Here is a 12,871-nt window from a genome sequence, read left to right on the forward strand (position 1 = left end):
AATGCTATACCAAAGAGAAAGGTAACTATTAAAAGACTGCTGGGAGTGTGTCTATAGGACTCAGGAGCTAATCTAAAGGGGATCCCACTGCTTTTGGAGAAAGAAAAGGAACAAACTCCTTTTCCTGAAAACTGATCAAAGCAATCAAGCACTTATCCCGCCCGCCTCTCCTATATGAATCCTATATGAATTGTACCACAGGTGAGGGGGAAGTGTCTCTTTATAAAACATTATTTCAGCTAAGAAATAAAAAAAAATTATTTTTAAAAATTGTGAAGCCAGATATGTAAGTAGTTATGTATGTTTAGTATTTACTGGTGGCCACAAAGTCCCCATGCATGCTAGGTAGAAGTTGTCTGTACATTCCCTTTCATCCTTAGCACACACATGTTCTCCCAGTGTTTTTCTGGACATCTTCCATGTTAATAGCTACATGCTGAATATTACACTAAAGCAGTATACCATATAGTTGTTTTAGATTTTCAACAGTTATTATGATACTGAAATTTTTTCTACAGTTTCCTACATAAGGGTTCTGCTTAACAATGACTGTGTTATACATGTGCTCACACCAAACACTGGTTCCAAAGAGTTAAAATTTGCGTAAGTTCCATTACCTCTGGGTCTCATTATCCAGTGTTGTAATCTTAAAAATGGAATTAGCACGGTTTTGTGTATTAGTAATCACTGGAACCAATGCCTGAGAAGGTAATATGATTCAGTTCAAATACTGCCAGAATTTTGAGCACATTGGATTTTCTTGTTTATTAAATGTCTTAGCAATCACATGAGATTTCATTTACAATCATGTGAAGTGATACAAACATTAGTTGGGCAGATACAGTGATTATGACCAGATTACATTTACCTTTGGTTTTAAACCTATCCAGCCCTATTTTATGCACTCACTTTCCAGATACACTGCTTTGCCTGGGGTTTAATGAAGTCTGCATTTAAGTATATTCCATATTAAGAACCAGTGAAAAGTAAATACAATATGAAAAATGTTTATGTGGATAATCCAGAAGTGAAGAACCAAGGTCTGTTTTTATTTAATAAGTTTCTACCACACACCTGTTATATATAATGCCTATCATTTAGCAGAATCTAAAATAAGAACACATAATTTGAAAAACAGATAGATTTTTCCCCTCCTCCTCACAAACCAGAAATAGCTTTTATTTGTGTTATTACAAAAGTAATGTGGCTAACCAGCCCTGACAGGTGGCTCAATTGGTTAGAGTATTGTCCAGATATACCAAGGTTGTGGGTTCAATCCCCGGTCAGGGCACATATAAGAATCAACCAATGAATGCATAAATAAATGAAGCAACAAATTGATGTTTCCTGTCTTTCTCTCTCTCCTTCCCTCTCTCTCTCTCTCTCTAAAATCAATCAATAAATACAACTTTAAATAAATATAGTTTAAGAAACTAAAATGTAATTTACTTTCTGCTTGCTAACATTATTTTTCCAGAATATTTGTATTTCCTATGTAGTAGCTACTCATGTATATCAATCCTTTCAAACATACACTAAATTCATAGTATGAAAATATTTGAAAGCTGTAAAATTCATTTCACTTAGAAATTCACTACAATAAATACATTAACTAAAAACAAAAAGCAACAATGTCCTAGATTCATCTGAAGATCAAGTTTTTTTTTCCTCAACAAAAACTCTTGCCAATTTTTTAAAGTGTTTTATCAATCAGACTTCTCACCTGGCAAGAATAAAATATAAAGGGGACAAAAATTCTGTAATTTAGTTTCATATTTTCCCATTCACTGTATAAGAATAATGAAGATTAAAATGCAATGTTTTCTTTTTGCCCATCTTAGTATGAAAACACATCCACAGGAACATTCAATCAAAACTCTTGAGTTACAAGGTTTTGATGGTAGTCTAGATAGGTGAAATTCAGGAATAAAAATGTAGAATTTCATTTTAACTAGTAGCTTCAATTTCCTTCTACACTAAACATTTTACCAGGAGCTTACAAAAATGTTTTAGACCTTTCCCTCCTCTGAATTCATAAATTATTCCAATAAACATCTTCTGAAAACATTCAATGTAAAATACACTTTGCTAAGTATTTGCACATAACTTTATTTCAGCTAATGCTCACATCAACCCTGTGATGTAATCTTCATTTTACACATAACTAAACAAGACTTAGAGAAGCTAAGTAACTTGTCCCTGGTTACAAAGCTGTCAGAGGCAAAGTCTGCATCTGAACTAAGGTTTTCAGACTACACCACAACTGTATGCCATCATTTATTTGGTAATTACATCCTGCTGCCTTATAATACACTGTACTACTTTCACTTTATATTTCTTAATTTTTCCTATGTTCAATGCTTTAAAAGCAACAATTATGTTGTGCTTTAATATCTTATAGAATCTCTTTAGTATATTGATTCAAGTTGCTTGTACAACAGAAGAATGACAGACTACAAGTTTAAAAATTCTCAGGGCCTCACACTTGTAAAATAAAAATGATACCAAAACAATTGAGTGCTTACTGTGAATGCTCTGCATGTATTAACTAACTTAATCTTCACAACAGCCCTATGAAATCAGTATGTTATTGTCCCATTTTGCAGATGAAAAAGCTAAGGGCTAGAGAGGTTCTCTAACTTGCCCAAGATTTAGGTTATAAGTTAGTAGGTGGAGAAGCTACGTTTAAAACGCCATGGTATTCTGTCTCAAGTGGTTACATGCTTAAAGTTCAAACTGTCCCTCTAGGACTAGATAGTGACTAAAAGAAATCATGTATTCATACAGTGTGGAGAGTAAAAAAGTTTTAATTCTGGGCACTGATTTCTTAGCACAGGCAATAAAAGCAAAAATAGACAAATGGGACTACATCAAACTTAAAAACTTCTCTGCATCAAAGGACACAATCAACAGAGGGAAACACAACCTACAGAATGGGAGAAAAAAATTGCAAATTATATATCTGATAAGGGGTTAATATCCAGATTATATGAAGAACTACTCCTACAACTAAACAAAAAAGTAACCCAATTAAAAAATGAGCAAAAGGCCCTGGCCAGTTTGGCACAGTGGTTAGAGGGTTCGATTCCTGGTCAAGGGCACATCCTTCTGTTGCAGGCTTGATCCCTGGCCCTAGTCGGGCACACGAAGGAGGCAACCAATCAGTGTGTCTCTCTACATCAATGTTTCTCTCTCTCCCTTCCACTCTCTCTGAAAAGCAATGGGGAAAAATATCCTCAGATGAGGATTTAAAAAAAATAAATAAATAAATGGAAAAATATCCTCAGGGAAGAATTAAAAAAAAAAAGGGCAAAGGACTTGAACAGACATTTCTCCAAAGATGATATACAAATGGCCGACAGGCATATAAAAAGATGTTCAACACCACTAATCATTAGAGAAACGAAAATCAAAACCACAATGAGATATCACCTCACACTTGTCATGATGGCTATTATAAAAAAAAGCAAAGAGGACATAACAAGTGTTGGTGAAGACGTGAAGAAAATGGAACTCTGACGCACTGTTGGTGAGAATGTAAAATGGTGCAACCACTGTGGAAAACAGTGTAGCGGTTCCCCCCAAAAGTAAAAATAGTACTACTAATAGAATCCAGCAATTCCATTTCTGCGTATATATGCAAAAGAACTGAAATTAGGATCACAAAGAGGTATCTGCACACCTATGTTCACAGCAGCATTATTTGTAATAGCAAAAATATAAAAACAATCTAGATGTCTACTGACAGATGAATGGATAATGCAAGTGTGGTACATACACGCAATGGAATATTGTGCAGATTTAAAAAAGGAAATCCTGCCCAGGCCAGGCATGGCTCAGCAGTTGAGCGTCGACCTAGGATCCAGGAGATCAGGGTTCGATTCCTGGTCAGAGCATATGCCTGGGTTGTGGGCTCGATCGCCAGTCAGAGGTGTGCAGGAGGCAGCCATCAATGACTTTCTCATCACTGATGTTTTTCTTTCTTTCTTTCTCCCTCTCTCTCTCCTTTCCTCTCTCTGAAGTCAATAAAGATATATTTAAAAAAAAAAAAAAAGGAAATCCTACCACATATTACAGCACAGATGAACTTCAAGGACATCATGTTAAGTGAAATAAGCCAGTTAAAAAAGACAGGTCCTCAAATAATATTGTTTCATTCAACTTCATTTTGTTATAAGGCTGATAAAACACCATAGGAACTTAATTTTTTTAAAAGATTTTTTTGATATTTAAAGAGGAAGAGAGAGGGAGAAACATCAATGTGAGAGTGAAACATCAATGGGGTGCCTCCTGCACATCCCCTACTGAGGATCAAGCTTGGAACCAGGGCATATGCCCTGATGGGGAATGGAAACGGCAACCTTTAGGTGCACTGTACTACATCCAACCAACTGAGCCACACAGGCTACAGGAGGAACTTAATTTCTGTTTATATCAATTAGCCTTCATTATACATCATTTCCCTTAAAGTTGCAGACTCTATGGACTATGGTAAGTGAGAAATTACTGTGTATGATTCCACTTATATAAGGTATCTAAAGTGGTCAAAATTGAAAAGAAAATAGAATGGTGGCTGCCAAGGGGCTGGCGGGTGGGAAAAATGTAAAGTTGTTTAACTGGTATAGTGTTTCAGTTCTGTAAGATGAAAAATTCTGTTGATCTGTTGTGCAACAATGTGAAAATAGTTATCACTACTAAACAGCACACTGAAAAATGGTTAAATTGGTAAATTTTATGTTTTCTGTCACATTGAAAAAAATCATTAACTCTTTTCCTTTCCTGTCCTCTCTGGTATAGTTTTCAATAGTGATGAAAGGATAGAGAAAAACAAAGAATACAAGGGCTTTAACAATATAGAAACAAATTAAGAAAACAATAAAATAAAACAGATAATCCCATATTCTTATTAGCAATAATTTTCTTTTTAACCTGGAAATACCTTATATCTCCAGTGAAACATTATCCTATTGGTAACGCAATAGAGTGTAGTGGTTAAAGGCCTTTTGGAGCTGGAAAGCTCAAGTAGTATTCTGACTTTGCTACTAATTACTGTGTATAACCTATTAATTGTGTAAGATATTCTCACTCACTCATTCATTCATTCATTCATTATCTTCCCATCCATCAAAAAGACAGTCTGTTATGGCTAAACCTGTTCAAACGAATCCTGTACCTCTACATAGGTTTGTTCTGAGTAAAAATGAAGTAATTCATATAAAACACTAGGCACATGGTCTGGCACTTTGTAAGTGCTCAATAAATGCTGGCTATTATGCTTACTTTAAAGTCTAGGACATGAACAGGGTGAATTCAACTAAAAGAGTCCATTACTCTGTTCCTTAGAGATCTGCCTAATTTATCAATAATTATGGTGTTATCAGATACTATTTAGCAAATCATTACTGACTCTTTATCACTCTTGTCAAATTTGTGCCCCTCTCTTCTAAAGTAACTCCCTCCCAGGGAAGAGCAATGTCATCTCAGGTATTCGAAGACGTTTGCTTTGGGAACAATGTTGTACCCCACAGTCGGTGGAACCTGAGACCGTCCATTAGCGACTCGAGTTCCCAGCTCCTTTCACTTCATTAGGGGCCTAGCCTTATTTGGGGGTTGAGGATGGGGAAGGAGAGGGTGGCACAACCACACAGATATAAAGCCCAGTCGGGTAAGGTTAGGACGGGCCCAGACAAATCCCCCAGGGACACTGGACATTCTCCCGGTAGAACGGCAGCCAGACATTTCCGAAAACGGACCCGGGAACCGGCAACTCGCCCGTCAGCTGAGAGCCGGCACCTCGCCGGCAGGCTGGCGCAAGGGGAGCCTCGGGCAGCCCGACCCAAGCCTACGGCCAGTGCGGCCCGGGCCGGTCGGGCCGGGCGGGGGTGTGTCGGATGCTCCTCCCCGGTGTCCCGTGGAGGGGTCAGGCTGACCCGGGGCCCCGCCGGCTCCCAGACGGGCGATGGTGGGGCGGGGGAGCGGGCAGGGCGGGCAGGGACCCCGAGGGCCTCACCGCGGGCCGAGGGCAGTGGGTAGAGCTTCTCGGCCTTCTGCAGGAAACGCTGGGCCTTCTCGCGGTCGCCGGCGTTCAGGGCCTCCCGGGCGATCTCGACACACTTCTCCGCCTCATCCCGGTTCCCCTCCATGGCTTGGCCGGCGCCTCCTTCCGTTTCCTCCCCGAGCGCTGCTACGAGGGGCGGAAGCCGCCGCCGAGGAGGCGAGGCCGGCCGGGGCTGGGCGTGCGGAGGGCAGCGGGGAGGAGCGCAGGACAGCGGCGGCCGGGCGGACCGGCGGCTCGCAGCTCCGCCTCCTCACGGCCGCCTCCCCGCCCCCGTGGCCGCTGCGGCGCGAGCCTCCCCTCCTGGCCCCCAGACCCAGGCGGCGGAGCCGACCCGGCGGTCAGCGAGCGGCGCCGAGGGGGCGGGCGGGCGACGCCAGCCCACGGGCTCTGGGGGGCCGAGGGGCCGCCGGGGCTGGGAGCGGTCCCCCGCATCGGCCGCGTGGTGCCCCCTGACCTCCCCGCACGGCCCGCGCAGGCCGCAGCCCGCCTTCCAGGCGGCTGGGTCGACAAATGGGAGGTGGGGATGCTTGTTTTCAGGAAAATTCCCAGAGATGGAAGGCCCCGCCCCCGCCCGCCCCCCCCCAGCGTCGGGAGGACTCGGTCAGGTGACGACCGCGCTGTCAGTCCCTAAGGCGGCGCTTCTGGCACAGGTGTTGAGGAACACAGCAGGGTTAAACCCTCACTGTAGGGCGTTTTATCGAACTTATTTTAGCTACATACAATTTTCCCTGACCCGGATTCCATTAAATTGTCTCTCAGGATACCAATGAGGTTCAAAGCAAACTGTTCGCAATTCTTCTGCCCTTAACCCTAATCCCTTTATGGCCAGAACAAGGCAGGAACCAGCTTTATGGGAACGTATAGAACTACATGGTTTCCTTCCTAATCTTGTTTTCAAAAAATTGCCAGTGAAATATTGGTCTCCTGGAGGGCGGGGGGCCAGGGACAGAGGGCAATTTATTGCTTGGGAAAGTCATCATCCAAATTTAAAAAAAATTAAGACAACTTGCCAGAAACCAGTGTCAAAATAACCCATTCAACCCGATCACAAAATAACCATTTTTACAATGTTCACTTAAGCTAGTGTCAGCCTTGTTGGAAATACCAAAATTCAGGCAGGACCTCCAAATAAATCCTGATTCTCTTCTGTAAAATGTAATAGTATTCCCCAAAGATGTTACCGTTTAACAAACAATTTAATTCAGACTTCAAAACTGTGTAACACACAGAAAACTCTATTATTTCAAATCTAAACTGCAAGTTCCTTCAGGGGAGGTAGCTAAATACAAGACTTCCTTACCTGCTCTCCCCAAGTCCACCACAGCAATGCATCAGTGTTGCGCTGTTGCATACAGCGAGTTTGGTCAAGACACAAACTGAGATGGACAAATAACCTAAAAAACTTGTCCCATTCCAGTTCCTGCCAAAGTTTTAAAATCTTTAATAGCTAACTACATAATATTTTTAAAGAATTCGTTTGGCCTGCTGTTTGAGTATTAATGGTTTACTTTTGGGAGAAGAAATATGCTTAAGTTACTGCTAAATGAGATACTTATTCAAAAGAAAGGTGCTCCTATTACAATCAAGCAAATTTAAAACACAACTATAGTTTGGGATATGACCTTTATTGAGCTTATCCACCGGAGTGGAAATAATGTCTGTACAAAACCAAATGTTTGTTACTATAACTTCTGCATCACAATTAAAATCCAAACAGTTTTTTAAAAACAGTCAACTCAATCAAAACCCACTACTTCAGAATCAATAGCTTCTTTGAAGCCACAGTAACACTTAAATATGGTTAAGACTCAAATGCAGAAATTTGGTTGGCTGGAAAGCTAATTAAACTCCCAACTTGCTCAAATAGAATTACAAAAAGGCAAAATTGTGTTTTTCACAGAGATACAGTCCACTGGAATCACCAACACTGGACAGCTGTTAGAATATTTAGAGTCCTGAGATAATAAGAAATCCCGGCATCCTTTAGACAGTCTTCTGTTGTCCTTTCTTCCCAATCAGAGATTTGTGGATATGTGGAATGACACCTAGGAGAGGGACAGAGATTAATTCTACTTTTTAATACACATTTTAAAAAAACACAGTATACTTAAACCAGGACAGTTGTTCAACTTGGAAGATGTCTTTAAATGTGAACCTCAAAGTAAAAACTCATTAAGTTATTCCGTAAATCGTATTTCATGATGCAACCCTACTGCGTGCGTATCAATGAAAATATATTCATGTGTCCTCTTTTAGGTTAAAAATTTCTGATGAGAATTTTTTAAGAAGCAAAGAATTATTTTCTCTAGAGAAATTTAAAGTAAAATTTTAGTATTCACATACCACCACCAGCAATTGTAGCCTTGATGAGAGAGTCCAATTCTTCATCACCACGAATAGCAAGTTGCAAATGACGAGGAGTAATACGCTTTACTTTTAAGTCTTTCGATGCATTTCCTGCCAATTCAAGTACCTAGAAGGCAAAGGCTAATAATCAATTTCCTTCCAACTCTTCTTTAGGCCAAGATCCAGAGCAGAGCAAAACCTTCATGAACGTAAATTAACCAGATGTCTCCCTCCTCCCCCTCCCTTCGCTACCTGTATGTCAAGATAACATAAGCTATGAAGGGGGCACGCAATTTTATTTCCAAGAGCAGCTCAAGCTCAGTAGGATCCCTTAATGATCACCAGCTCCCTCTAGCGTTCCCAGAGGCTTCTCGCCGCGTTTAGGGCTGCGAGTTTTCTTGCATCACTTTCCTCCTTCCCTCTCGCCACCTACCCCCCCCCCCAAACCTTTTCCAGATTACAGGCGTACACCCATTTACCTCTGCGGTGAGGTACTCCAGAATGGCTGCGCTGTACACAGCAGCAGTCGCGCCCACACGTCCGTGACTGGTCGTCCTAGATTTCAGGTGTCGATGAATACGGCCCACCGGAAACTTAATTTTAAGCACAAACAAATGCACAAAGATATGAGTCAAAGATGATAAAATTAAACGCGCGCCAAAGCAAGGGGCAAGGACGCTGGTGCAGCAAAGCGCCCCCGTATCGACACACGTGATCGCCCCCCCTCCCCGATATTTATCGAATCGGCAAAACAAGTCGCGACACCGCATCACCCACGCAAAGACGAAACGCCCATCTACAGCGACGACAAACAAGAAAGGAGGAGGAAAGAAAAACGCCACGATGCACCGAACCACCACTGACCTGCAAGCCGGCTCTCTGCGAGCGGGAAACCGCCTTTGTCTTGGCCTTTCCGGAGTCTTTCCCAGCCTTACCGCCAGCCTACGGCGCGCACACGCCCGCGAGCGAAGGAGGAACGGAGAATATAGGATTACTAGGGCGGCGCGCCCCTCCCCCACCGCAGCGCTGCGCGGGCGCGAGCGCGCCCCGGTGCCCCGCCGGGGTCTCCGGCCCGCCGCGCTCCCCAAGGGCGATCCCGCCTGCACGCCCCCCGCCGCGCGTCGCCGCGGCCGCGCGCCTCGGTCAACCCGTTCTCCGCCCGCTGGCCCCCAGCGGCGCCGCGCGCGCCACCCAACCGTCGCCGCAAGCCGGGAGGTCGGAGGCGGCTCCGCTCGCCGCCGACAAATCGCCTCCCCCCGCTCTTCCAAATACTGTCTCCGCGAATTCCCAACCGTCGCCACTTCACCCCCATCTCCGTGTGTAACGGGTTTTTCTCCGCCGGCAAAAACCCGCGGAGCCTTCGAGCGCCTCTGCGAAGTTTACCATTTCGAATTCTGCTGAAGCTCAAACAAGCAAGGCAGAGAAAGGAGTAGTCGGGCACCCAGCGAGATCCCACCGCCTACTCCGTCGCACCGCGATTCAAACTGCGCTGTCTCCCGCCTTCCCCGCTCCCTTTATACTGCAGAATGTTCCCTCATCCGGGAACTCGGATTGCTCATCCCACCAATGGCTGCCACCCGCCCTCGGGACGCGTCCTTGAGGCTTTAGCCAATAAGCAAGCGCAGAAAAGGGCGGAGGGGCGGGCGCTTCGCAGCTCGAACCGCTATTGGGGTGTGAGAAGGGAGGGGGCAGGAGGGAGGGATGGGAACCGGGGAGAAGAAGGGCACCGCGGCGGCGGGAGGAAGAAACAGCGAGCTACCCTGCGGGAGCGAGAGCACCCTCCGCTTGTGGTCACGTGTCTGGAGGCGGAGCTGAGAGGCTGAGGGGAGGAGCTCTCAGTAGCGCCCCCTGCCCGCCTAGCCTGGTTCCGGTGACCACGAGGAGTCGCCTCCGGGTCTAACGCGCCCTCCTTCCTGTTTGCTCCCCCCACACCCCCGGGCGGCGCTGGCGGGGACCCGCTGGCAGTCAGCCTTCTTCCCGGGCCCTTTCTCTCCACCTGCTGTGCGTCCATTGGGCTCGACAGATGGCGCGAATGTGTCTCGTGAACCACAGTCTCGATAGAGATTTTGCGTTAATTCACCCAAGGCGGGTCCCCAGCCGCCGCGTCGCGCCCCTGCGCCCCTACTTCCTTTTCAGCGGCATCTCCTACCTCTTCTTTTCTCACCACTTTTGAAACTCCCCACGGGACAATTTACACGGGAACAAACGGTGTAGCAAAGTCACCTCGCTGGATGCAAAAGACCAATTGTGGCCAATGCACAGAGGGCTTGGGGTGAGACGCTATCATTTTCTTGAACCAAATCATAAACGATATTTTCCTGGAGACTACGCGTCGGTGGGTTGCACCGATAGCCTGGTGTCTAAAGTTGAGTTAGTGGTACCTTAAAGCTGTTATTTGTCAGTTTTTCTATACTAAACATTTTGCTACATGACCAATGTTACATAAATGTCATTGGGTAACTCCTAACAGAGTCACAGGCAGGTAGGTATGGCCCGTGTAATCAATTGAAAATGATCAGCTTAAAAACTGGCACTGTAGCCGGAAGGGCGGGGCTCAGCGGTTGAGCATCGACCTGTGATCCAGGAGGTCGAGGTTGGATTCCAGGTCAGGGCACACGCATGGGCTGGGGCTCCATCCCCAGCAGGGGGCGGTAAGGAGGCAGTCCATGGGTAACTCATCACTGATGTTTCTCTCTCTCTCTCTCTCCCTGTCCCTTCCTCTCTCTGAAATCAATAAAAGAAAATTTAAAAAAAGAGTACTGTACACACAGTACTATCATAATGCCAGTTAGTTAGTCTTCCAACTAATAGGTTAATAGCACCAGCTGCTTGGAGACAGTAAGGATATAAATCTTTCATATTTGTGGTGTTTAAGAGTGTGTTAGTGTATTACACTTAACATAATATTTCCGACATGAAGAAACTTTATGAAATATGTACTTAAGTACCTTAGATTGGGTTTCAATTTGAAAGTTTGTAATTAGAGAAACTACTTCTGGGAGATAAATTCTAGAAAAGAGATTCCCAACAATTTTGACACAAGCCTTATTATTTCTTCCCCTTGGAACTGAGGAATTCTTATGATATCGCCAAGAGCAAGAGTTGATTAGTTTTCCCCGCTGAATTCATATGATGACAATAAAAAGCTGTGAAACCTAATCTAATAGTTAACCACTAAGGTTAGGGCTCCACTAAGGCTTCCTGATACGAAACTCACAAGCCAACATTAATACCTTTTCTGGTTTAAAGAATACGTGTTCATTACTATGAGGCCCAACTAAAGGAATTCACTGTTGCCTCCCTGATTCGTGGTTAAGAGAATGAGCTCAGGAGCAGGTAGATGTGAATTCTGCTCTGCTTCCTTTCCATTGTGCCATCTTAGTTAATAAACTTTTGGAGCTTTGAGTTCCTCTTCTTCGAAAAGAGTATAGTAACGCCAGTTTTCACGTGGTTGTTGAAAGATTAAAGGAGAGGTATGCAGCATACACTTTAGCGTGTTTCTGTCACATAATAAGCACTCAATGATAATTACTATTATCTTATTATGCATTGGATACTGGGAAGGGATAAAATAAAGTATCTGATTCCTAAATCTTTTTTCCTATCTACTACATTGTCTTCCTTTGACATGAAAGCAACAAGCCTGAAACCTGCCCAAAGTAAACATAACCAAGTCATCCAACATACAAACTAGAATTCAAAATTGGTTTAATACACTGAATAGTTTTCCTTTGAAGAACAGGACAGTATCAGTTTCTACACTTTTCATAGCAGTTGTATGAAGATTTCCTACTCTCTTTGCTGCTCTGAAAAGGTAAGGGGAGAATATGTTAAGGCTCTTGGCTTATCTCTCCTGTATTTGCCTTTATGCTAATACATGTATATAATATATAAAGAGCCAGAGCTATATAATTCCTATTGTTCAGTATCATGCCCAGGTAGCTACTTAATACAGTCATGTACTACTTAACTCCAAGGATGTGCTCTGAGAAATGCTTCTTTGGGGATTTCATCATTGTGCAAACATCTTAAAGTGCACATGCACAAATCTGGGTTGTATAGCCTACTATCTAGCTAGGCTATACTATATAGCCTATTGCTCCTAGGCTACAAGCCTGTACAGCATGTTACTGTACAAAACAATAGGAGATTAATCAAACACTAGAGAAAATGATGTAATCAAGAGATGGTGTTAAACACGAGATTTATGAGGCTGTGTGTTGTCGGTATAACACAGTATACTGTTTGACAGCAGAGGGTTTTTTTAATAAGTAAAAAGAGTACACTATAAAATGATAAAATGTATATTAAATACATAAGCCAGTAACATAATTTATTATCATTATTAAATATTATGTACTATGCGTAATTGATGTATTAGACTTTTATGTGGACTAGCTGAGAGGATTAGGCAAGGAGAAAAATTTAAACAATACTTTAATCATTAAGACCACATTATGGGAGGGG

At 43.4% G+C, this 12,871-nt stretch overlaps 2 protein-coding genes across 3 annotated transcripts in view; both read right to left on the reverse strand.

Annotated features, from left to right (window-relative positions):
* The window catches only part of DNAJB14 (DnaJ heat shock protein family (Hsp40) member B14), a 42,717-nt gene extending 36,352 nt beyond the window's left edge, over positions 1 to 6,365 (reverse strand). Inside the window, exon 1 of the mRNA XM_081123357.1 lies at positions 6,011 to 6,365. Within this exon, the coding sequence (XP_080979483.1) occupies positions 6,011 to 6,143 (133 nt within the window). The 5' untranslated portion in view covers positions 6,144 to 6,365. The remainder of the gene's footprint in view (positions 1 to 6,010) is intronic.
* A 1,299-nt stretch (positions 6,366 to 7,664) lies between these two features.
* H2AZ1 (H2A.Z variant histone 1) lies at positions 7,665 to 10,205 on the reverse strand. Of its 2 annotated transcripts, XM_081149296.1 has the most exons (5): positions 9,788 to 10,205; positions 9,269 to 9,346; positions 8,884 to 8,997; positions 8,402 to 8,531; positions 7,665 to 8,103 (listed from the first exon to the last, which is right to left on the reverse strand). In XM_081149296.1, the coding sequence occupies exons 1-5, from the start codon at positions 9,788 to 9,790 to the stop codon at positions 8,042 to 8,044; spliced, it is 387 nt and encodes a 128-aa protein (XP_081005422.1). In that variant the 5' UTR covers positions 9,791 to 10,205; the 3' UTR covers positions 7,665 to 8,041. The 2 variants fall into 2 exon arrangements, with proteins under 2 accessions (XP_081005422.1, XP_081005423.1); XM_081149297.1 differs by lacking the exon at positions 9,269 to 9,346 and having other exon boundaries at positions 9,788 to 9,881.
* Positions 10,206 to 12,871: the final 2,666 nt, after the last annotated feature.

The sequence above is a fragment of the Miniopterus schreibersii genome (genome assembly GCF_964146895.1).
Source record: "Miniopterus schreibersii genome assembly, chromosome: 1".
Taxonomy (NCBI): Eukaryota; Metazoa; Chordata; class Mammalia; order Chiroptera; family Miniopteridae; genus Miniopterus; species Miniopterus schreibersii.